The sequence below is a fragment of the Cydia splendana genome, chromosome 3, assembly GCF_910591565.1.
Source record: "Cydia splendana chromosome 3, ilCydSple1.2, whole genome shotgun sequence".
NCBI classification, from domain to species: domain Eukaryota; kingdom Metazoa; phylum Arthropoda; class Insecta; order Lepidoptera; family Tortricidae; genus Cydia; species Cydia splendana.
Genome location: NC_085962.1, coordinates 15,534,870 through 15,559,315, shown reverse-complemented (window position 1 = coordinate 15,559,315; position 24,446 = coordinate 15,534,870). Strand labels below are relative to the sequence as shown.

The 24,446-nt window shown below is 37.1% G+C and overlaps 2 protein-coding genes across 4 annotated transcripts in view; one reads left to right on the top strand and one right to left on the bottom strand.

Annotated features, from left to right (window-relative positions):
- The window catches only part of LOC134806816 (gamma-aminobutyric acid receptor alpha-like), a 63,432-nt gene extending 51,020 nt beyond the window's left edge, over positions 1 to 12,412 (bottom strand). The window contains exon 1 of one of the 2 annotated variants that reach the window (XM_063780203.1): positions 12,239 to 12,412. In XM_063780203.1, coding sequence (XP_063636273.1) covers positions 12,239 to 12,279 — 41 coding nt within the window. In that variant the 5' untranslated portion in view covers positions 12,280 to 12,412. The remainder of the gene's footprint in view (positions 1 to 12,238) is intronic. The other variant, XM_063780204.1, reaches the window with a different exon arrangement.
- Positions 12,413 to 23,931: 11,519 nt separating this feature from the next.
- Positions 23,932 to 24,446, top strand: part of LOC134806824 (gamma-aminobutyric acid receptor subunit beta-like) — a 29,629-nt gene continuing 29,114 nt past the window's right edge. Inside the window, exon 1 of one of the 2 annotated variants that reach the window (XM_063780214.1) lies at positions 23,932 to 24,153. In XM_063780214.1, coding sequence (XP_063636284.1) covers positions 24,071 to 24,153 — 83 coding nt within the window. In that variant the 5' untranslated portion in view covers positions 23,932 to 24,070. The remainder of the gene's footprint in view (positions 24,154 to 24,446) is intronic. The other variant, XM_063780213.1, reaches the window with a different exon arrangement.

Sequence of the window (24,446 nt, the reverse complement as noted above, 5' to 3'; positions counted from 1 at the left end):
AACAGATCATCTGAAAACTCAAGTGCACTAACAGGCTGAGTGCATATATTGACCACATGTTTTTCTTAATGATTTGTTTTTTTTTGCCGTAGATGTGTTCCCCAGTGCATTACAAAAATGGTAGTGTATTTAACTTTCACGTAGCATATCTGTATAACTGGGGCCTTATAAAGGGTTAAATGTTGTTGGGCGATAAGCTACAGCCGCTATAGGTAGGTAAGTACATAGATAGTTAAAACCAGAAAAATGTAAACCTCTTTTCTAAGGGCCCAAAATGCTTTAGTCAGTAAAATCCAATTTTATCGTTTACGTTTTGATATTATAAAAAGCTGTGTGGTGGCAGTTTTTATATGTATGCATATAACTAAAATGTAAATATAAATACCTACATATTTAATGTTTTATTTTTTACTAGACTGCATTTACAAGTATTTCATTTGAAGGGATACATGCATATGGGATATGGGTAGAGTTCGTCAAAGCTAACTAGATACCTAAGTATGCACCGAGTAAAACAGAACAATGTGAGGATTCTTTACGGCTACTACTATTTATATAAAACCTGTTGAAAACTGTTGACAGGGTCTTAAAAAGACTCAATAACGGACTCGACTTAACAGATTTAAAAGACTCGGATGTTTTTAGCGATGATTTTCGTAAAAACGAGTCGAGTTGGTTCTTAAGTTTTTGACTCAAAAGACTTGACACAAGACTCAATATAGAATTAGGGTTTAATTAAGAAAAATCATAATACAAATAAGTAGTCCTCATAACGGCTCAATACTCACGGCGATGTAATCGCCCTAATGACACTAAGACATAAAAGTGGATAGTCTCTAGTGGTAGATCTCTTTATTATATAAATGAATTACAAAATTTCAACTATTTTAGAGACCTAAACTAATAATTCACAGATTGGTCTATTTCATAGGTGCGCACTTCATGTAGCCACTTTATGTAATCATACAGGAAGACTAGAATGTTGTGCATAAGAAACGCGATGTTGATGAGTTGCAAGCTGGGGCGAGCGGGGCTGAGTGCACGCAGGTCGGTGAGCACGCACAGATGACCCATGAGCACCATGCCGCTGGCTACCGCGGCCTCCACCGCGAACAGCTCCTTCAGCACGTACCCGAGTGTCATCACAACATGACCAAAAAAGGGCAAGTATAGCATAACCTGTTCCTTAATTTCTTCCATTAGGTTTTTTACCTGGCTTTTTCTTAAATGTCGTTGACGGACACTCTAACTTATACTTTTTGATTTCTGCTGCAAGCGATAGTATGTTTGCTGCTGCATAGTACAAGTTTACATTACAAATACTGGGTTTGAACGATCCTACGTACGTAAAACTATGAGCGATGTGCATTACCTGAATGATAAATGAAATGATTTCTCCCCCGAATATGAGGCAGTTGCTGCACCAAATGAAACAGCTTAATTCACATCGTAAACCGATGTGTCCGGTTAAATATCCCAGGCACGCCATGCTCGTCCCCAGAACCGATAGGCAGATTCTTCTGAAATGTTGTTGTGTGGCTTCCTTGTTTGAAGGTCCACAGCATGTACAAGAACTACCGCACTTTACACTCAACATAATTATGAGCGGTTTCTGGTTTGGTAATATTACTATAAAGCTAAAATCTTCTTTGATAGGTGAGGTTCCAGATAATATTTTAAATCCATAAATATTATGGTTTAGGACATCTTTTACCCAAATTTCCTCACTTTGGTTTGAGAGTATTTCTTATTTATTTCATTTTGACATGTGCCAAAAGGCAGGTATGACTTTGACTTCTTTGACTCAGTCGTGACAAGGTCGTGACACAATCTCATCAAATAAGTACCTAAATAACTTCTAGCAAAAAGGTTGGTTATGATTTATAGAGATCTTACTACGACACTACCTTTATTTTCATCAAAATAGTTTTTAAGATTTCATAAACATTTAATTATTTTCTTAATGATAATAACGTCAGCCGTCGTTACTTACAGGAGTTACAGGTGCGTGTCGCATTGGGCGTTCTGGGAAAAACAAGTCGTAAAGAAATACTAAGAGGTTTCCTGTTAGGATCGTCAGGTTGACAAACGTGGCTCGGGGCCGGTCTGGAGAGAACATATTCGGGTCCGTGAGCATGAACACGTGCCCCATCAAAACCATGCCACTTGGGAATGGCGCATTTAACACACCTAAATATTCCAATGTATAACCCAACACCAGCAAAACTTGTCCTACATGCGGCAAGTACAATTGAATCATGGTTCTGTGGGGCTTGAGTGCAGTTTGCGAGAATCAGTTCATATTAAGTTTAGCCCCAACGTTCCTTTATCATTTGGAGAAACATATTGGTACTCATCAAGTCACTGTAAATTCCGTGGCAATATGATATGACGATTTGCCATAATGGCAATTCATAATGCATCCAAGAGTAGATAATCCATACGCAGCGCGGACTATGATATTGATATTTTAATTTATCAGTTACAGTGTTTATTAATTTTGACCATTTTGACGTAAGTATGTTTACGTATTGATTAGATCAGACGTCGTTTTGACATATAGGTACATTTTTTAATCACTTCAGTTGCGTGTTAGCCGGTATGAAGGACCAATATCAATATCATTAAGTTGAATCACCTAGGTATAGGCTTTTTCCGATAGAAGTAGCTACTGCAAAAAATAATAATAAATCTCAATCAACGGTTATAGACCGGGAGACAGTGACACATTTTACTGGGCCATTTGTACCAGTATGGCGGTTCGTCAGGGGTAGGGCTTGCAATATCCGCCCATTTTTTGTATCCGGATATTTCGAATATTTATTATTTTACTATTCGGATATCCGGATAAAACGGATAATTCGAATACTTGCTTTTTATTTAACAAAACTCACATGAACTTTACAAAAAGTGTAATAGAATCAAATTTTACGTATAAAAGGTTTCGTAACAGCAAGTGCTAAGGTATTTTTAGGAGTTCTACCTTTTTGCCGAAATTTTTTTGTCCGGTTTTCACTTGGAAAAAATTTTCACTGAAGCTTTACTGTGACAAACAACCTTCGGCAAATTTTATTAATGAGAACGGTATTATTTGCTTCAATTTTGCAAACGCAAACACCTGACTGAAACTATGTTTGTAACAATTTATAGCTTATGGAGATACTTCAACCCTTCGCTTACTATTGGCACTGGCAGCCGCCTGCGCTGCGAAATTCATTTCTTAAGTGACTTCAGATGATCACAAGATATTTGGCGTTATTTCATGTACATTTTACAACCTTGAATTATAATTCTAGTCAAACTCTTCTTCAGTTAAGAAATTGGCGACTTATTGACATATGGTACTAGATGTGGTTTTGATGATATTTAGAGAATCGAATACGTCTTGTAACTGTTCTGTTCTGTGTGTGTTGTGTCTGTGTGTTGTGTGTGTGTGTGGTGTGTAGTCTCTTCTTGTTCAGATATTACATTGAATTTAAGGTCAATCAAGGTTTTCATTACAGATTTATTCAAATGCAGAATGCTAAAACTGTCTTATCATATCTGCTAAACAGCTACTGCATCTCGTTCGGCAGTTCAATATCAACCGAAGTTCTCTTCCGTTGGACCCATTTTAGTTCTGTTCGCACGTTATTAATAATGTATTCAGACGCTAACAACAATGCAGCGCAGCGCGTTTGACAGGAACACGGTACAATTAAGTACATTCAAAGTTACTTTGTACGTTTTACGGAGCTAGGTCGATCTGCATAAGATTGTTCCCAAATAGGTACTTAAAAAAATAAGGGAGTAGTCGACAATCAAGGATAAATACTTGAATAAACAGTTTTTATACTGTAAAAATGTATCCAAATAAATAAATAAATCAATCGACATAGGTTAACGTTATTATTTTCAACATTTGTGAAATAGTTTTCTTAAAAATTGGAATGATATTTTTGTCATAAATGGTATTCGAATTATTCGTTTTATCCGAATACTAACCTTATCTAAATCCGGATAGTAAATTGGACGGATATCCGGATAAAACGGATATCCGGATATCCGGATTGCAAGACCTAGTCAGGGGTCTAAGTACGTAATGAAGGAAAGAAAAATGATGGTCACAGCGCTGGTACCGGCGGCCCAATCGCGTGGGCGTTAGTCGAACGTGTCGGATAAAATACGAGTGTCGAACGATTTGTTCCACAAAAATCCTCGTATTTTCCGATAGTCCATAAAAAAGAAGTAGGCGGTAGCGTAATGCCATACTGTTCCGGTGTGACTTACAGCCCGCCATACTGAGGCGAACACATTAATTTTAAAAAAACAATATGAATATTGTAGGTAACCATCGACTAACGCCCACGCGATTGGGCCGCCGGTACCAGCGCTATGACCATCATTTTTCTTTCCTTCATTACGTACTTAGACCCCTGACGAACCGCCATACTGGTACAAATGACCCAGTAAAATGTGTCACTGTCTCCCGGTCTATTAGTTAGACTAAAAATAAATACAAAATGAAGAATATATGTACTTCCATCGGCTAGCACTCGCCTAACGCCCAAGAGTAATAAAAACTTTTTTTTTATAAAATCGACTTCTAAAAGGACCCGGGTGTATTTTAAAAAGGTAATTATTGTGCCGTTTTTCTTTGAGTTTTGAGAAAAATAACTATGGCATAAGAAACACTTTCCAAATATTTTTATTATAATTTGAATGATACATTAGCCCCATAGTGTATTTTGCTCCAATAAGAGAAATAATAAAATTAACTCACAATTTACTCAGAAACTGAAAACGCAGATCTGTTACTGTTCGTTTGGGCGGTACCTTAACTGGATCAGCCGGATTAACAGTCGGCTGATCCGTCATCATTGATCAGCAAACAACAACTGGACCAAACTTGTTCATGCAATATCTACTGAACTGTAAGTTTTCAGCACATCCGGGCATGGATTCATATAATACATATATTATATTTTATTCATAATATTATATTAGAATTTTATTATAAGTATTTATTTATTTTTACTTTATTGTACAGATTTATACAAAAAGAGTACAAATGGCGGACTTAACGCCTTGAGGCTTGAGTATGAATTTTTATTTTTAGGGTTCCGTACCTCAAAAGGAAAAAACGGAACCCTTATAGGATCACTCGTGCGTCTGTCTGTCTGTCTGTCTGTCTGTCTGTCTGTCTGTCTGTCTGTCCGTCTGTCACAGCCGATTTTCTCCGGAACTACTGGACCAATCAAGTTGAAATTTGGTACACATATGTAAGTTTGTGACCCGAATACGGACATGTAACGTAAACAAATGAATTTTAAACATGGGGGCCACTTTTGGGGGGTAAATGAAAAAATGAAAAAAAAAATATTTTTCAAACTATATCATGTTACATATCAAATGAAAGAGCTTATTGTAAGGATTTCAAATAATTTTTTTTTATAATTTTCGAATCAACAGTTTAGAAGTTATTCAAGAAAATAGGCAAAAAATGACCATTCCCCCCCCCTTATCTCCGAAACTACTAAATCTAAAATTTTGAAAAAAATACATAAAATAGGTCTATACCTATAGATGACAGGAAAACCTATTAGAAATGTACAGTCAAGCGTGAGTCGGACTTAATTACAGTTTTTAATCCGACCCCTACGGATTTTTTAAAGAGTTTTCACACACGTTTCACATAAAAAATACATTGTTAACAGTGCCGGATTACTTAGAGTAGTAGTTTTCTTAGAGTAATTGGTGATAATTTTCTGATAAGATAATCATTTTAAATATTTAACGGTCTTACCTACTTACGAGTAATTGTAAGGTCAAATTAAAAATAATGTTTAAAAAAAATGTTAAATTGTGAGCTAGCTTAAAGTTTTTTGTACTCGTCGACTTTAATGGTGCCATTAATAAAGACTTTGTAACCAATAAGCAAAACAAGCACGTTCAGGAGGGGCACCAAAATGCCAGGTTGAAAAAGGTGAACAAATTTTAAAATTAGGGACAGACACATCGTTTTTACCACACGATTTTTTTTAGCTGTCCAAAAACTAATTTGCAAAAATAATGGCGCGTAATTCTTTGGGAAACAATCGGTAGCAGTAGAAGAGTCGTGATTACATGCATAGATTCGATTTCAACCCACTCTTTTGCGGTTCGGCGTTAGGTCTTATGCGAGGCCTTCTGCCTTAATTACACTTGGGCGTGGATCCAAATCCAAGCTTTCCTCTTTCGCAGCTAGGCCTACTGCCTTTCTCACACTTCGCCAATTCAATTCCAAGCTCTGCTTTCTTACATATTTTATGCATGAAAACAACCTCGAATATCGAAGCCTAAGAAATATCGAGCCCTATGCGAAGCTAGGCTGATAGAAAACTGTCCCATCCCTTCTCTGTATGAAATCCTGCGGGCTCAGCACGGTTCCATTTTTATCGACTATCACTATGCGCGTCCCTTTCGCACTTACATACTTGTTAGAACGTGACAGGCATGGTGACAAGGGATAAAAACGCTACCGTGCTAAGCCGCCTGGATTCGCGCCTGGTTGGGACTAAAAGTAAAATTGCGTTCGAAAAATTATCGCGCTCGCTTCGCTCGCGTTTTCAATAACTTTATAAGGTATGATAAAGGTGACATTCGGGTGGCGACTGCAGCAACATTACTCTGTTGCAACGTTACTGCTGCAGTACTGTCAACTTCCGTGATAAAATGATGTGACTGATTTCCATACTAAAAGTAAAAATTTACAACTGTCTATCATATTGCGTTTTTATATCGAAAAATTTCCGCGCTCGCTTCGCTCGCGTTTCTATTACTTTCTATGCTATGATAAAGGTGACATTCGGGTGACGACTGCAACAGCATTAGGTACTCTGTTGCAACATTACTGCTGCGGCACTGTCAATTTTCGTGATAAAATGATGTGACTGATTTCCATTCTCAGCTGTAACGCGGCAATGAACTTCTCTCAATTTACCAAAAAATCAATGTAATCTTGATGACTCGAGGGAGAGGGGGCACCTAGAAATCCTTAGGGCATCAACATATCTTAATCCGGCACTGATTGTTAAAAATTGTGTAATATACGGAACCCTTGGAACGCGAGTCCGACTCGCACTTGGCCGGTTTTTGTAATTTCATATTACAACTATTACAAAGTCGAATTTTATACGGTACAATCCACTTTTGTAATGGGGTCCACCGATGTACAGTTAGGAGTGTTTCTGTTTGTACCTAGCAGGAACTTTGGATGCGGTGTTAACTGGACATGTGATGTGAGTGATCACTTTTTTAACTTTCTCAACTTTTCGAGTGTGTAACCCAAATACCCTTTGCTTTCAAAATTATTAAAGGAAATTAATACGCATTATTAACCATCCCTCAGAGGTTATCTTTCCCTGGAATTGAGATTGATAAAGGTGTCCCTCACGTAATAAATCACTTTTAGAAATATAAAATGCTACACGAATAAACATTAGGCGCCTGTAAATAATGACGCGTTGAAAAATGGATTTTATGTTAAATCTATCTTCATAACGAGTCGGAGTTTGCATATAGATAGTGGGTTATGAATATTGCAATAGGTATTGTGGGCTGAAGCTAACGGAGGGTGCATTTAGGCGCGCGCTCATGTGTCCCTAAAACCTCCGGCAGGTAAATGCGAATTTAGTCGAGCGCGTTCATTTCCACCTCGTTCTATCATAACACTAATCGGATTTTTGCGTCAGCTCAATACTGGATTTCATTAAGCAGTTTCTCACTGTTAGTTGAAATACTTTGATGTAAGAAGAGGGTACGGTTAGATTCTGAAGGAGGATTAGAATCAGCGCAGTTAATTGGTTTTGATATTGCTTTAAGTATCTAAATTAAATTATTGTAATTAGTTTCAATTTTAAATCTATAACCTTGTTTCAATTACCTTTGCAACAAAAATGGTTACCTACAATATTCAGTAGGCACATAAATAGACTTACGGCTCGATTCGGAAAATGAATTAGATTTCTACTAGGCTTCAACAAGTTACGATACGGATAATTTAAAGATATTTGTAAGATAGATATGTCAAATTTGACGTTTCCGCGATTCTGGAGGTCCTTTTGAACGATTTCGACAAGTTATGACTTAGATATCCAAGTCACATCTAGTCGATATCTAATGTAGATCTAGTTGATCTCTAAATCGTCTCAAGATCTTGTGATTTACTCGAAATCCGAATAGGCCTGTTAGTTGCTTATTCCAACCAGGAGGCGGGAGGTTGCGATATGCGTTGAAGGTAGGAATCTTCAACCACTAATCACTTATTTAAAACCCGCATAGATGTTAAATACTTAAGTGTTCAGTGGTTGTTGACATTGACTGCCGTCATCGCGGTCGATAGTTGGCAGCCTGTCAAGTTTGCGTCCTGTCCTTGCACGGCACTCATTAAGACCCTCGTGATGATGTGACAGTTTCCCGTTTACTTTCATTTCTGAATTTATAAATAAAATTCATGTCATTTCACTACGAGGTTAATCTCATGAATTTTACTGATAGTTACATGCTATGGACTTCTCTGGGCACCTTTCTAGCGTTACATGCTTACACAGGCGTACATAGTCAGCAGGTAGGCGAAAACCGGGAAGCTTCCCCGGGTATAATATTGGCACAATAAATAAATACATATTTTGATTTTGGCATTGTTTATTATAGATTGTTCAAGTCTCCTACTTAGGGAAGTCTCCTACCTAGCTCGGGCGCATTATAAAAAGCCTTTCTAAAGCCTACATCAACCATTTAACCTCGTTACCTTTTTATACGTGTTCAAAGTGTTCGTTCGTTTTATGACCTATACCTATCTGGTTTGGATAAATGGGTATGTAAAGTTTGTCACGATGTCGGGCAAGCACTCAAAAGATACTCGTAAATTTCAATACTCTTAAAATGTATAGGGTCGAATCTCTTGAAAGGCCCTTTCTATAGACGTCGCCGAGTGCGATAAGCACGTACGTTGCGATATTTCGTGTTACACCCCTTTGCGTTTGCGATAGCGGGTATACCTTCGTTCAATTTGGTTGTTTTTGGTTTGGGAAAAAAGTGAGATTTGAGTCTACCGTAATTTATTATTGAGTTTTTGCTGTCAAATAAGCCTACGTTTTTCTCGTGCATTTATTTTCGTATTTTGCGTAGATTAAACTGTTAAACTAGGTAAGAATTTAATTTTGTATTGTACATTACTAACATACAATACCTACATAATAATCTGTAAATTATATAAACGATATACCATGATGTTTCGCAGGTGGTTACAATTTTAATTACCTAGTTAAATAGAGGTGAAAATAAGAGATACTGACCATCAGAAGACTTACCTAAGTAGCCTTTTTTCGACGTCATATCTTTAATTATTTAACACTCAAACTGTGTCTTTATTCCGAACACCTAAAGTACAAATTCACAGTGGGTCACGTGGTAAAATTCTGTTAAATTTCGTCTCTTTAGGTTGCTGGGTATATAACACGAGGTTGACTTTGATAATGTTATTTCCCAATCTATCAAACATTGTGAGTCAACGGCGGCGTGCAGGACATGAGTGAACGATTGATAAACAACATGAAAAATCTGCTTAACATATGTCCTTGGGTCCTTGTCAACACTTATGAAGATAAATTCGACTTAGGTTCATAACCGGCCCGTTTTAGCCTGGCGTTTATTTATCAGCTACTTCGTGAAAAGTGCCACTTTCAATGGCAGTAAATCCATAAAGTTGTTCACTACACCAGCTCGTAAAGGCTCTCTTTATTCTTCAAAAACTAATGAGAATGTCGCATTTTATCCACAAGACTGTCAAACTAAATTCAATGCGAATTTACAATTTTATTCTCATGTTAGCGTCCTAGGGATGACGTAATTGGACACAGTATTGACCTTAATTTTGTAGATGAGTTAGTTTTTTAATGGGAAAATAAAAGACAATCATGTCGTATAGATTGTTAATACAATTGTATTCTTTTCTTGATTATAAAAAACAAAAAAATATTCGAACGTTTATGTTATTTTATTACCATTTTTAAGAGCTTGCTAGCAAAACACCCGTATAGTACACACGTATTTAGATGTATGCGCCACAGGCAAGGTAGCCATGCTGCCAAGTAAATATTGTGCATAAACAGAGCAAGCTGGGTGTTAAACGAACCACGAAAGCTAACTAACCAACGGCATCTGATTGGTCTCCCGCGCGGAGAAGGAAGAGAGCAATAGGTTAATATTATAATCATATCTTATACCTTTAAACGAGCATTTCTTATATATATGTACCTATATATATTTATTTATATATTTTACTTCTCGGAAACGGCTCTAACGATTTCGATTAAATTTGCTATATGGGGTTTTTGGGGGCGAAAAATCGATCTAGCTAGGTCTTATCTCTGGGAAAACGCGCATTTTTGAGTTTTTACATGTTTTCTGAGCAAAGCTCGGTCTCCCAGATATTTATATTAATAAATATATGTACGGACGATATAAAAGTACATGGACATGTTTCAACCGTAATATTAAGGCATTACGGTCGACATCTGTCCATGCACTTTTGAACGCTACTGTACATACGGTAAAGTTACCACATAGTTCGAAAGTTTGATAAATTATTTGCTCTGCATACTTACCTGGATAATCTAAACTTCTAATCTAATGCTATCGGATAAGCGTTTGTAAGAGTAAATAGGGTAAAATTACTTAAGTACAAACTTTTACTCAGGATATTTAAATTGATGGTATAAGTGTGGAAATGTCATCATGAATGTCATATTTCTATGACTTTTAGAATGACACTACCTCACGTTGGTCCTATCAAATTGGTGCAAAATTAGATTAGGCGGAATCTATAGGTACACTGATTTGTATCATTTCTGACGTGATACATTTCAAAATGCCGTCCTAGAGTGTTTAGATTTTAGATATGGTTTCAAAATGACATGGGCGGCTTTCTTAGGTTACAGTCTTATACATAATGTATACATTTAAAAAAACACTGCAGATTAATGAACAAAAAAATCTATAAATGGTTGCTTATTTACCTACGGAATAATAGCGCGACTTGCTCGCCAAAGGCGGAATTCTTTAGCTTACGGTATTGAGTTGTTCTGAACAACGCAAACGATACGCTGCAGAGTTATTTATGCTCTGAATACTTCACAAAGAAGCAATTAAAAGTTTAATCCCTTTAGTTAAACACTGATCGCGCTGGCGACAGCACCTGCTTGTAGATAAATCACTTTTAGTAAGCAGTTAAGATTACAAATACAAATACTACAGAAAGAAAATATTACCGAAAGAAAACAGCTACACAAGTAGAGGTATACAACAGGCGGTTTAATCGCTAAAATGCTCTCTTCCACACAACTTTTATGTACCTAGCGGAAATTAATGAATTTACACATGCCAGTAGGTGTTGCAAATGGAATAAAAGACACCTATGCCAAAATACACACAAGTTGTTACCAGTGGTAACTACTGGGTTTTTTCCCCACCTATTTACCGCTGGTAACTACTGGGGAAAAAATCCTAGTAGTTACCACCAGTAGTTACCGTACAGTAGGCACAGCTAATTAATTATATATAATTAGCTGTGCCCGAGGTTCCACAGGGCAAAAAAATGAAGCCAACTCCACCTAGTGCAGCTCAAGATTTCTAACGTGTAAAATTTTATTAAATTCGAATGTTTTTCCGAAAATACGTCACATGCCAATAGAATTGCTGTCGCTTTTATAATATTTAGTATGGGTTATTGTGTACTGAATATACATAATTGTTTGCAAATAATTTAATGTAATTGCTATCCTTTTACCACATCGTAACGACTAACTATACTCGGACAGTATATAATATACTTAGTTGTGATTTTTGTTAAAGTATTATATTAGCATTGTATGTACTTATATTGTGGAAAGTTATGGAAGTTTAATTGCATATTTAAAAAAGAACTACATGTTTTGTCACAAAGACATGCAAATATTTAAAGATATATATTTTAGTTTAATTTGTAAAAAATATCCTTGACATTAAGTGATATAGGTACATAATAGTATATCCTTCAAGATTACGTTCCACTTTGTTACGAAAATAAATTAGAACTATAAAATGAGTGAACCGCAATTACACATTGAAAGGTCTCTTGAAAACATGCGACTTTGGTCACAGAGCAAAACATACTTAAATATATATATCTACGTGCTTATATATTTCGAGTTTACGTTAACTTTGTGATTAAACTTACCTTAAGAATAAAAAACCGCCAACCAGCACAGCCACAAACATGACTTAAAAGTTTATATATAGTTTGACAAGTTATTATAAAAGTGGAGTTATAGTTGCCGCGTGTTTATATCGCTTAAGGGCGCGTTGGGCATTTGCGGCGCCGAGACGTGCGACGCAGATGTTCGGATAGACTTGCAGCATCCCGGCCGGACCGCGCATGCGTCGAATCCGCAAAAATACCACCGCCAACCGCGACCGTGTGGTCCACCGAAACCTGTTCGTTGAAACAGGTGTTTTTGAAACTTGAAAGTCCTAAAGAATACACAATCATTTGGATATATTTGAATACTTTTAAATACTTAACTGTATTGTAATGACGCCGAATAGGTAAAAAGCTTAGTTAAAAGTAACATGCTGTGTTGTGTACAGTTTAGAAACTTCTAATCAAAGTAAATAATTAGTCTGCAAACCTTACGTCATATTACACATTTAAAAATATATATGGAACGTCAATCCGAAAACTTTATTACATACAAAAGAAAAGAGAGCTTAAAAGCTTCGTTTTTTTACCTACCTATATAATTTAAATACTTAAAAATACTCTAATGTCAAACAACACGGAACCTGAATTGTAATTGGAAACTAAGTTTCAGAGTTCCTTACCATGAATATAATTGTGGCGACAGACTCTTCATTAATTCAAATTGGTTTTAGCGTTCAAGCTTTAATGGAAACTGAATTAATATCAAGACTTGATTCTGCGTTACAAGAGACTTGATATAAGTCGTAGTTCATTACCATCAACGCAATAAAAATTTATTTTTCGAGGATACAGTACTTAAATATTATGTTTGAAATACGAGTCAGATCGCTAACTCTAGGTGTAAGCGGGGCAATGGGCACATTTTGACTTATATCGATCGATATGGTTATGTCATGTCACAAATGATATAATAGTACATTACAATACAAGTGCGAAATTCGCAACGTGTGGCGATAAATTGAAACACGACAGAAGGGAATGTTTTAAATCGACACGAGTTGCGAATTATCTTTTCATATCTCATGCTCTGAAAGTGGGTCGTTGTTGTTCTAAAAGGTGCGCAGAAAGTGATACGTTTATGCTCTAGCGCAGAAAAGTGGTGTACTCCTCTGCGTCCCCGTCCCACGAGCAACTGGGTGGAAACAAAATGGAAAAATAGTGTATTTATTTCCTCGCCTGAAACAATTGGTAATTGTTTAATTTTACTAATCCCACGTTGATCCCTTTTTTTATAAAAAAATATGTAAATTGTTAAAAACAAATTATTCTTGATTTTTTTCGTTGAATTCTATTTACTCGCTTTCATAAGACGGGAACCAAAAGGAATACACCAAAAATATTTTTTTAAACCTTACACTTGCGTAAAGTAGATTGTTAACCAAGGGTTGAAAGGCACCCATTCCTGTCGAGGTAGTTTGGCGCTCGAACGCAGTGAGAGCGCCAATAGTCCGAGACGGAAATGGTGCCTTTCACCCAAGTTAAACACTCTACTTTTCATATCGAATGCGAGGAAACCAAACAAAACAAGGCAATTTCGCAAAATCAGTAATTGAAGTACCTAATAAACCTACGGCCATGATTTTTTTCCTTAGGACTTACTTGCAATCGGAGACTTTACATGTGGGAAGATTAATAACCCCTAGCGAAAATCATTTAGATTGCAATATTTACGAAAACACACATTTTTTAACAAACTGCAGTAATTTTCAAATTATTTGTTCATTTTAGTGTGATTTTAGTATGAAAATCAGCGGGATTGCCTCTTACTTTTTAATTTTATACTTTTTCGTTCTAAAAGCCGGAACAGACTACCGGACCGCACTGCGACCTTGGTGCGCCGCACCACGTAATAACATAATAAATGTATTTTAAATATTAATTAACAATTTAATTAATAATATAAGACATTTTTATCTTGTATTTTATTTTATTTTCATGAATATAGTGCTAAATAACTTTAAAAACCAATTTAATATCGTACAAACGTTTAACTGTGGCTGTATAAGATTCTGCCTTTGCTCATTTACGCAAGTGTAAGGTTTAAAAAAATATTTTTGGTGTATTCCTTTTGGTTCCCGTCTTATGAAAGCGAGTAAATAGAATTCAACGAAAAAAATCAAGAATAATTTGTTTTTAACAATTTACATATTTTTTTATAAAAAAAGGGATCAACGTGGGATTAGTAAAATTAAACAATTACCAATTGTTCCAGGCGAGGAAATAAATACACTATTTTTCCATTTTGTTTCCACCCAGTTGCTCGTGGGACGGGGACGCAGAGGAGTACACCACTTTTCTGCGCTAGAGCATAAACGTATCACTTTCTGCGCACCTTTTAGAACAACAACGACCCACTTTCAGAGCATGAGATATGAAAATATTATTGTAACTGTCATTCTGGTTATCCGCCTACTTCATCATTTATCCCGGCTTTTTTGCTATTAAGGGAGCAATAAAATTCTAACGAATATCGCAGGTACTAATTTTTATAAGTAAGAGCAACTGCCATCCTTCCTTCCAGAGAGATTATACTAGGCGCTATTGGGATTGGTACGGTTTCCCCGCGATGTTTTCCTTTCTTCAAAAGCTTAGAAAATGAATTGATTCTGAATAAAACGTATTTATTAAGTTAAATTAAAATTTGGAAAATGAAACATAGGACAAACATTTTTTTAAATGGCGATATCTTTTTTTTAACATACAGAGCGAACACGAAAGTGCCTATTTATTCACTAATATCGGTACCTAACGTTTATTGTGGGCTGTGCCTCGCCTGCCTGATGCGAATTCATAACGCCATTACGCTTAAGTACGTAATACGGTTATTATTGTTAACACGCACGAATATTGCCTCGCACTCACTTCTCGTAGGCATTGAACGCTTTTAAATTTCCTTCTTTTCTTATTGTTATTTCTTTACCTATCATGGTACGATGGTGTTCTGGACATTAGGGAAGAGTGCGCGGAGACGAAGCCAAATACTCGATTATTATGCCTCTTTCATGTCAAACCACATACGGAAGTCATTTGGTCGCTGTCACATCTCACAAGGATGATATAATCATACCCGTACAGTCAAGTGTAAAATATGGGTGCACAAATCATCTCTAAAATATGTCCCATAAGCTCTTGTGTCAGCGAATTAAGAACTATGGAACATATTTTTGAGTACCTATGGTGAATGTAAGATAACACGATGCTGTCAGTACCAGCTAGTGCCAGCTAATAAGCTGGCAATAGCCACATGCGTCATGCGGTAATACATACTACTGACTGCCTAAGGTTAAAGTATAAATTCTTGTTGTTAAGGCTATTACAGAATTGTGTTATGGCATGAAAATGTGAAACGTGATCTAAACATTCTCGTGTTTGGACAATCCATTATATATAATATAGTCTTATGCATATTCTAAAACAACGTTGTTAACCTATTTATGCCTATTTGTGTAATTTTATTAGAACCAAAATAGGAATCGACGGATCTTCCTATTACGCCAATGATAAGGGCATTTTCACTTAAATGTGTTCCATTCACGGCTGGTTAGCAATCGTCACAAAACTGACGCACAAATCAAACCCTACACTTTGTCAGGAATGTGACGGTTACACGTTACTGAAACACGACTTAAGTCGCGCTTTGAGGTACAAGTTAAAATGAAAATGCCCTATAATACAGGGTGGCCAGTAGCAGATTTCCGATTTCAAATCCAAATAATTTTCGAACGCGTAGTGCCAAGGAGATGCAGAGGTTTTTTTTAGTTTCGTGAGTGTTGCGGATTAATTAGTGACAATGGATCGCTGGCGAGCAGAGCAGCGTGCACGTGCTATTGAGGCGTATCTAAAAACGGCTTTTTATTCAGTACTGCAAGACCCTGACTTTGATTTTAATTTTTTCTTCTAAAACTGTTACGGATTTAATCTGTCAGCTGACCGTAGTCATTTTTCTGGACCAAAAAATTCAGAACAATAAATTAAAATCAAAATGGGGCTCCTAGGCATAAGTTGCCATATTAATAACGCAAAAATAATAAAAATTATACGCCATACCGCGATGCACCGTCAGCTAATCTTATTGGAAGCTCGGTAGAAAATATGAGTTTCAATAAATTTTATCCGCATTCATCAACTTTTTATAAAAGTATACAGTTTTGGTTTATATATTTTAGTATTGTTTTTTAATCAAATTATGAAATCGGAAATCTGCCACTAGCCACCCTGTACTTATCACTTTGGCATGAACAAGATGCGTTTACGAGTAACATCGATGACAGATTTTTCATAACTGAACATTTTGTCACTCCAATAGCCATGCTCCCGTGCGTATTAAGGCCTCTGTACACAATGGGCCAGCGCCGGCGCCGGCGCCGGCCACTTCAAGGGACGCAGCCATGCGGTAGAATGAGATAGTAATATCACTTGCTCCCTCTAACGCATAAATGCGTCCCTTGGAGTGGCCGGCGCTGGCCCATTGTGTACAGGGGCCTTTAGTCTCAGCTCCTGCACAACATGTAAAACGGCGCAGGGAACAATGGCGGGCAAATGGCGTGATCCCTAAAGACCGGGCTGATTGCTCCGCCGTCGCCTGGACTCCAAGGTAATGGGATTCGAATCCGCTGACTGATCACTCGTGAACACTCTAATTGCTGGCATTATATTTGAGATTGAATAACTTGGCGAACAACTCGGAGTGCTTGGGCAACGGAAGGGATGTTAATTAATTGCCTATATTTGAATTGTAATAGTCGTATTTGAAACCTCAGTACGGACTTGGCTTGTTTAGAATTTGCATGTTTGTCATTTCAATTCTGTATGAAATAAAACACGCAATTCTTCTAAATGGGCATTTCTATTTAAAGTTGTACCAAAAAATTTTGTGTTACGAGTAGAATTGGGCATTTTTATACGAGTATTAGGGTCATTATTTGAGGTGTAAGATAAATGTTACAGAAATAAAAACGCACATTTTGATGTGGTCTGTTTTGTTTTCAACATTAGGATATAGACCGATAAGGTGCTTAATATTATCAGAAATCAATAAAGCTTATTTTGTTTTAAAAAAGCTAAAATCCAAATTTAATGGTAACGAAAATGAGGTTTATGACCACGAAAAATAACATTTTCTTTATTTTAAAATCTCATAACTACAATTTGAATGGAAATCCGTTCATAAAGAGAAAACAATGTGCATTATTTAAAATTTATAATGTATCAACGGAAATTAACAATCCGTGTTTATATAAAAAATTAACTTTATTTAACCACGAAAATGATGACTTCAATGATGAATTGTCATTTTTGTAACCTCTTAAATACATAGCTTTAAGGACCTTCTCGCTCTTTATAACATACATATAAGTATTATAAGTTGCAGTGAAGACTGATATCAGTTGCAGGCAATTGACATCAGTCTTCGCTGTATGAAGAAAATATATTTTTGAATATCATTTTACGGCGATATGGTTCAGCGTCACACCGCACATTAAGGCTAGCAGCTGAACTTCTAGATGATCGACGTACACACATGTTGTTGCCCAGAGTGGTTGACGTCTGTAGCCGTCGTTTGTCGTAAGGGGTGGGATTTTTAGGACTGGTGTTAGCAGAATTACTAAATGGCGTTTGAAGTATACGCGATGTTCTTGGCTTTGGCTGTTGTGGCGATTCAGCAGACGATATCAGTGACAGGGTATCAGAAAGCGATACTGGTGGCAGTGAATCAGAACAGAAAAGAATCAGGACGGTAAATTTATCGCATCAGCTAAGGCCCTCTCAGGAATCTTTAAATTTTTTCCATCATGTTATAGGTGAAATCACTTAATAAACTTTTTCGTGGTCTTAAATCAGTTTCGTAGTCCATAGCACCACGAAAATGATGACCACGAAATTGAGGACTTCTTACTTTCGCGGCTTTGCAGTTAATATCCTATAGGTTTGAAGAAATTGTAATCGATATTGTATAATTTAACTGTAAATGACACAGCACCAGCGTAACATTATATTTACTTACTCAATACTCACCAAATTAAAACCGTAACGAAATTGATGCTCGATCTTTGACGCAAATCTCGCGTGAACCTTTATTTACATTAATTATTAAAAAATAACGATGGATTGAGGTTGATATTATCCTTCAATGTGAGACAGTATCTTATTTCTATATGGCTTTATAGTTAAAAAGATGATACACAGGCCTATGACCTCTTTTATTGTTAAAAATATTACTAAATAAGTGTGACCACGAAAATGATGGTGTATTTTGGAATAACGGGAAATGTAAAAAATATAACTTTATCAATGACCTAATTTTTTTGTGTTTGTTGCATGCATAGTATAACACAATTATGAACAATTTACCCATAGTGAAGAACAATTTTTTGTATACGTTGTATTTTAACAATACTATAAAGTACTTAGTCAGGGTATCATCCGAACCGGACCACGTAATATGACGTCCGTGCAGAAAATTAAAAAAAATTTCAAAAGAAAGATAAATTATAATAAAATCTATTCACCAAAAGTTTAAGTGATAACATCCTAAGCAACTTTAAAAAAAATAAACTGTATTTTTCTAAATTATGATGGAAATTTTGGGTCTGAACACAATTGAACCCCTTTAAATAATAACCCATTATTTCTACTCACAATCACGAGCTTTTTCCATTTGTACTGAGAAAAAAAGGTGTCCCCACAATTTTTGGTCCGTTTGGTTACTGTTTTCAATACAACCTTCTATGACCGTAACAAAACGGACAAATAAAAAATTGTATGAAAATTAGGGGGCACTTTTTTTCTCGTATGAGAATCGAAAGATCTCTTAATTCTGCGTGGAAAAACATAAAATCTAAAATGCAAGTTGGGGGTACAAATTTAAATAAAAATGCCCATATACACAATTATATTCCTAGTAACATTTACACCGAAGCAATTAAACGAATGAAATGAATTATCTCATTATTATTCAACGACGGCGGTATAGAATCCGAAGGCACGTATTCCATACTCCATACGTTACGTCTAATGTGCGTTTATCACATATTTTATCTTTTTGTATCGAAAAGTGTTCATTATTTTTTATACTGGATCAGTATTCTTAGCGACATTTTGTTAACTCACAGGCCAATTCTAGTTTTAGTTGTTAGATCTGTTTCCGATATGATACTGATTTGTCGGTGTCAAACGTGACCTTTTTAGAAATGTAGGTACAGCCGGTCAAACAACTTCGTCAGTAGAAAAAGGCGCGAAATTCAAATTTTCTATGGGAGGATAACCATTCACGCCTACATTTTTTAAAATTTTGCTACTCTTTTCTACTGACGGAAATGGCTTGACATACATGATACCTGAATATCAAAGCGCGCTTAAGCCGTCAAGCAAGTCGGTGAGAAAATCACAACTAAGTTATCGGGAATTACGTAGCAATCAGGGTACTGGCAGCGTAGCTCCGCTACGCTTGTAGCGGGGCTACGTAAATAGCTACGGCGTTCCAAAGTGCGTGGGAATGGGCCCGTAATGTAAAAATAATTTTGTATGTAAATTGCATTTGGAAGCTCTTGGAAAACATTTTGAATTTTACTAAAGCTCTTTGTTACGAATATGAGTGATGTAATAAGACCCGTAGCATCTGACACGACCGCGATAACTGAAGAAGATAAATTCATGCAAAATAGCACCAACATATTCATAAATGCTCAATTTGATTACGTAATCAACTTGTTAGTTTGAAGGCAAATTAGGTATTAATAAAGGTGACACTTAATTTTGTAAGCGTCAAGTTACACGATATATAAAATAAAACAAGCTTTAAAATAATAATAATTTAATTCATACCTACCTCAATGGTTGGTATGAAGTATGAATTATGTAAGTGTAAGGCATGGTTCAGTGGGTCTTGTAATGATGAACGCGGCATCGGCCGGCTTATGAAACAATTTGGAGCTAGATGCGCTCCAGAGACCACCCCTACTTTTGCTACCACGGGTTCTCGAATTAAAACAACAGTAGCAATTTTCTTGGAATTTGATGAATAGCATTGATTAAGCAAATAACGTGTATTGTAAACAGGTAGGTATAGCAATATTAAGCTTCTGCAAAATATTACAACTGTTAAAAAATTAGTATTATTAATTACAGTTACGAAGTGAGAAAAAAATCAGTGTCTGTTTAGAAGAGTATAACAATATTTAATAATTTACTCATCTTACTTAGAAAAATTGGATTGGAGTTGTTGAGAGTTTTCGTTCAGTACGACTACAGCCCACTGAACGAAAACTCTCAACTTTTGTTAACTTTATTAAACAACGGAATATTAGGAAAGATTCTGAGGAGGATAAAAATAATTAAGGCGAACTTTGCGCTTAATTATCTAACAAGTATAAGTTTCAACCTATGAACAGGCCACCAGGCATTACAAGAGATTGTATTTTTTTAAACATTGCAAAACCGGACCGCTTCGCTAACCGAAGAGTAGCGATAGGTTTAATTCCAAAATGTCAATACCTATTGCGTTTAAACGCATTTAAGGTACCTAGAAGTCTATCCCAACCAACAAATTTATGTAAATTTGATATAACTTTGATACCACTTGTGTGTGCATCTCGCTTGTACAGTCAGCGTCATATAGTAGGCAGCATCCAAAGTATTCAAATAGTTCGGTACACCATATAATTTGTATGGCGTACCTACCAGTGGCGGCGCGTCAAACATATCCATAGGCAAGCAAATTATTTGGCTTACATATTTCCTTTGACAACCCTGCTCAAACGTCCAAAAACAGGCAAGCCGGTGGGAATGATCTTGTATGTACATACTTTCGACTTGATTAGAGGGCTAATTTCCCTACTAATATTTTTCCAACTCGAAGGGTAGGATGACATCATCATCTCCATATAATTTATAACCTAAAAACGCCAAACCTCGTAAAATTGTATTGAAATTACAGGTGTCATCCTACCCTGCGAGTTTGAAAAATATTATAGTACTATTAGAAGTATTAGAACAATTAAATTATTTTCAGAAAATATGTTAATTTGTTTTTATTTCAAGTAGAAATACTAGTATATAAATTATAAACCGAAATAAATGTCATATACTGAGAAAAAGTGACCAACGCTTCCAGTCAGCCTGGGGCAGACTGGAATCGAACCAGCACACCTGCACAGGCACCTGGCGCGATAGCAGAGGACGCTGGTTCGATTCCAGCCTGGGGCACTGGAGGCCTTGGTCACTTTTTCTTAGTATATGATATGACATTTATTTCAGTTTATAATATTATGAGTAGTCCATAGTAAGAGAGCCAACGGATAGCGTATAAAGCACGTTTCTTTTAAATCACTATCATTAGGGCAATGTCGCGGCCCAACAAGCCGGGCACCATTACGACAGCTTCGACCCTTGCTCTACTCACTATTTCTCACGTCTGAGGGCCTACCGCGAAACACTTTCGACGTGTTGCCTCCCTGTCACACTTATGTACGAATTTACAAGTGCGACAGAGAGGCAACACGTCGAATTTGGTTCGCGGTAGGCCCTTTGCCCCCGCGTGTCCCAAGCACCTATTCCGTTAAGTACGTTCATACGCTGACGAGAAGCAAAAGAGCTCTCGTGCGCTGTCGATTGCGATGAAAATCAAAAAGGATTTATATATTGGCAACATTAGGCCAGAAAATATTTGAAATAAAATATCGCGAAAACTATATCTAAGGTAGAGTCTGTTCGGCAAGAGAAGAGTCGTGGAATGTATTGGGCTCCATACATTCCACAACTCCTCTCTTTCCGCACAGACTTTAGGTAGTTTTTATAGAATAGATTCTATTTTTATAATATAGGTATGTTTATAGGTAATGTATAGGTATCCAATTAGATCGAACTTTGCAATAATAGTTTATATTTTTTTTAATGTTTCATTTTGCCAACAAGTATTTTGGCAAGGTACTTATTAGTTTAATTTGTCATTAAACGCTAATAATCTTAACTATAGTCTGTTAATAATAAATAAATAGAGTTAAACCAAGACAAGTCTGCAACGATTTTGATAGCACACGCAGTTGACGCAGTGCAAGTGTTAACAGTTAGTGCAGACAGGCTTAACTTCACTTAAACCATGGTAGTTAGTTAAGTCTGTGTTTTGATTTGACACTAACTGCCAATGTCTAAGAAGCGCTGGTGGCCTAGCGGTAAGAGCGTGCGACTTGCAATCCGGAGGTCGCGGGTTCAAACTCCGGCTCAAGCGGTCCGGCGGTTGTCAAGCGGACCCCAGGCTCCCATGAGCCGTTGCAAAATGTCGGGATAACGCGAGGAAGAAGAAGATAGCTGCAAGCTGATAGCATTAACTAAATCATAGATTTAGGATATTTAATAGATATATTCAAAGCCATCGTAGTCGATTGGTTTTTATGTACGATAAACAAGGTGTCTCCAGTTGCTGTGGCCATGTCGAAAAAGTTATACGAATACGAATATCAATAAACTTTCTTAAGTTTCTGCATATCAAAAAATATTTAACCGAGGTCATAAGGTAGTAAATAAAATTGAAAAATACTGGTCGAATTGGACGCAAATTTAACAAATTATGCGAAGTATTTTATCAGGCATTTTCTGACATAGAAGTCATGCACATTCTAACGGCACGTTTATCCAGAATCCCACGATTCGTGCGGATGCTGAATGCTGCAAGCGTGTTTATCGCGAAGCCGTGCAATCTGGCGGCGGACGCGCAGTCGGCCTCGGCAAATAACTTCCGCAGGCACCGAGGCGCACGTACGCCACTTTGCCAGCATCGCACCTACAGACGTTCCCCTGACAACCAACTCAACCCAGCCCTCAGTCACGCAATAATACATTTTAAATCGACACGCCTAAGGACTCTGTCTCTTCAGATTTATATTGGAGGACATGGTGCACATCACTTTGTGCCCTATTCCGCTGTAATTACAACACCTAACGTTGTGTAACGAATGTGGGAACTTCTTTTGTCGAAACACTTTGCAAAGTGAAATTTTCTTTGAGCGTGTCGTTTGGTGTGAGATAAAGATATGCAATTTAAGAATAGAGGTGGCAGCAATATGTGCAGTAAATATTTAAAGGTAAAAGGGGGCGACCCTACATTTGATCAAGGGTAGAAGAGCCTTTAGATCTTATTATAAGGACGATTTAACGTACTGTATATTTACTTGGCATGGGTTATCTTGTAACCGAGATCTGTAATAAGCTATATTAATTGTGTATATATAATAGGTAAGTCTAAGTACGGTATACGGCATATACCTAAAAAGCACTCACTAAGATTCAGATCATGTTGTATTTCAACAATGCATAGAAACTAGAGTGATTGATTGATACCCAAACCTAACAAACTTGTTTAAGAACTTCAAACAAACTGTAGCGAACGAAGGCAAAAATGGAACGTCTGCCTTCTAATTGGACATAGAGTTAGCGGGTTACGCGGCAACTTTGGTTGGTCGAGGATCAGCGCAAGCGCGAGGCCACTACGCGCGCCGCCACCGCCGCGGCTGCTCCTTGGAATCGCGAGACGACGCTGTCCGTCGGAACAAACTTATACACGACGCGTTTACATTTACGATAGCGTCTTCTTAGGAAGAAAAAATGTCGATTGTTAGATTGTGTTTTAGAACGGCACACATATCATAAAAATAGGAGCCGCGCTTTTTATAACAAAATGTATACGTAAAGTCCAGAACATTTTGAAACCTTATTAGTTTGATTCATTGGATTGAATTGTCTAGTTTCGCGCGGTGGTTGTATAGGAAGGTGCAGCATGTGAGGTGTCGCGATGCACGCCGCGCCAGCCGCGCGATGAGGCCGCGCCGCCAGCGTCTCGCGCCAGCACTTGCCCTGGCGCGGTTGCTACCGCTAGTCTTCTCGCTCGTGCGAGCACAGTGAGTACATTTCCTTGTATCCTCTTTCAACAGTAAAATACAATGGTCAAGTTTAGCCTACGTTGTATAATACTTACGCGTAAAGGATGACTCACGCTAGACCGGGCCGGAGCCGGGGCGAAGCATCCGGCGCATTGTTTCTATGGAAAGCAGCGTGATCACCGATCAGCCGTCATAGAAAATGACATGTCGGGCGCCTCGGCCAGGTCTAGTGAGTCATCTTTAAGGCGTCAGTAGTTGTTTTTGAACTCGGCCGAAGAAAAATCTCTTTGGCTAAGGCCCGGCGTGTACGA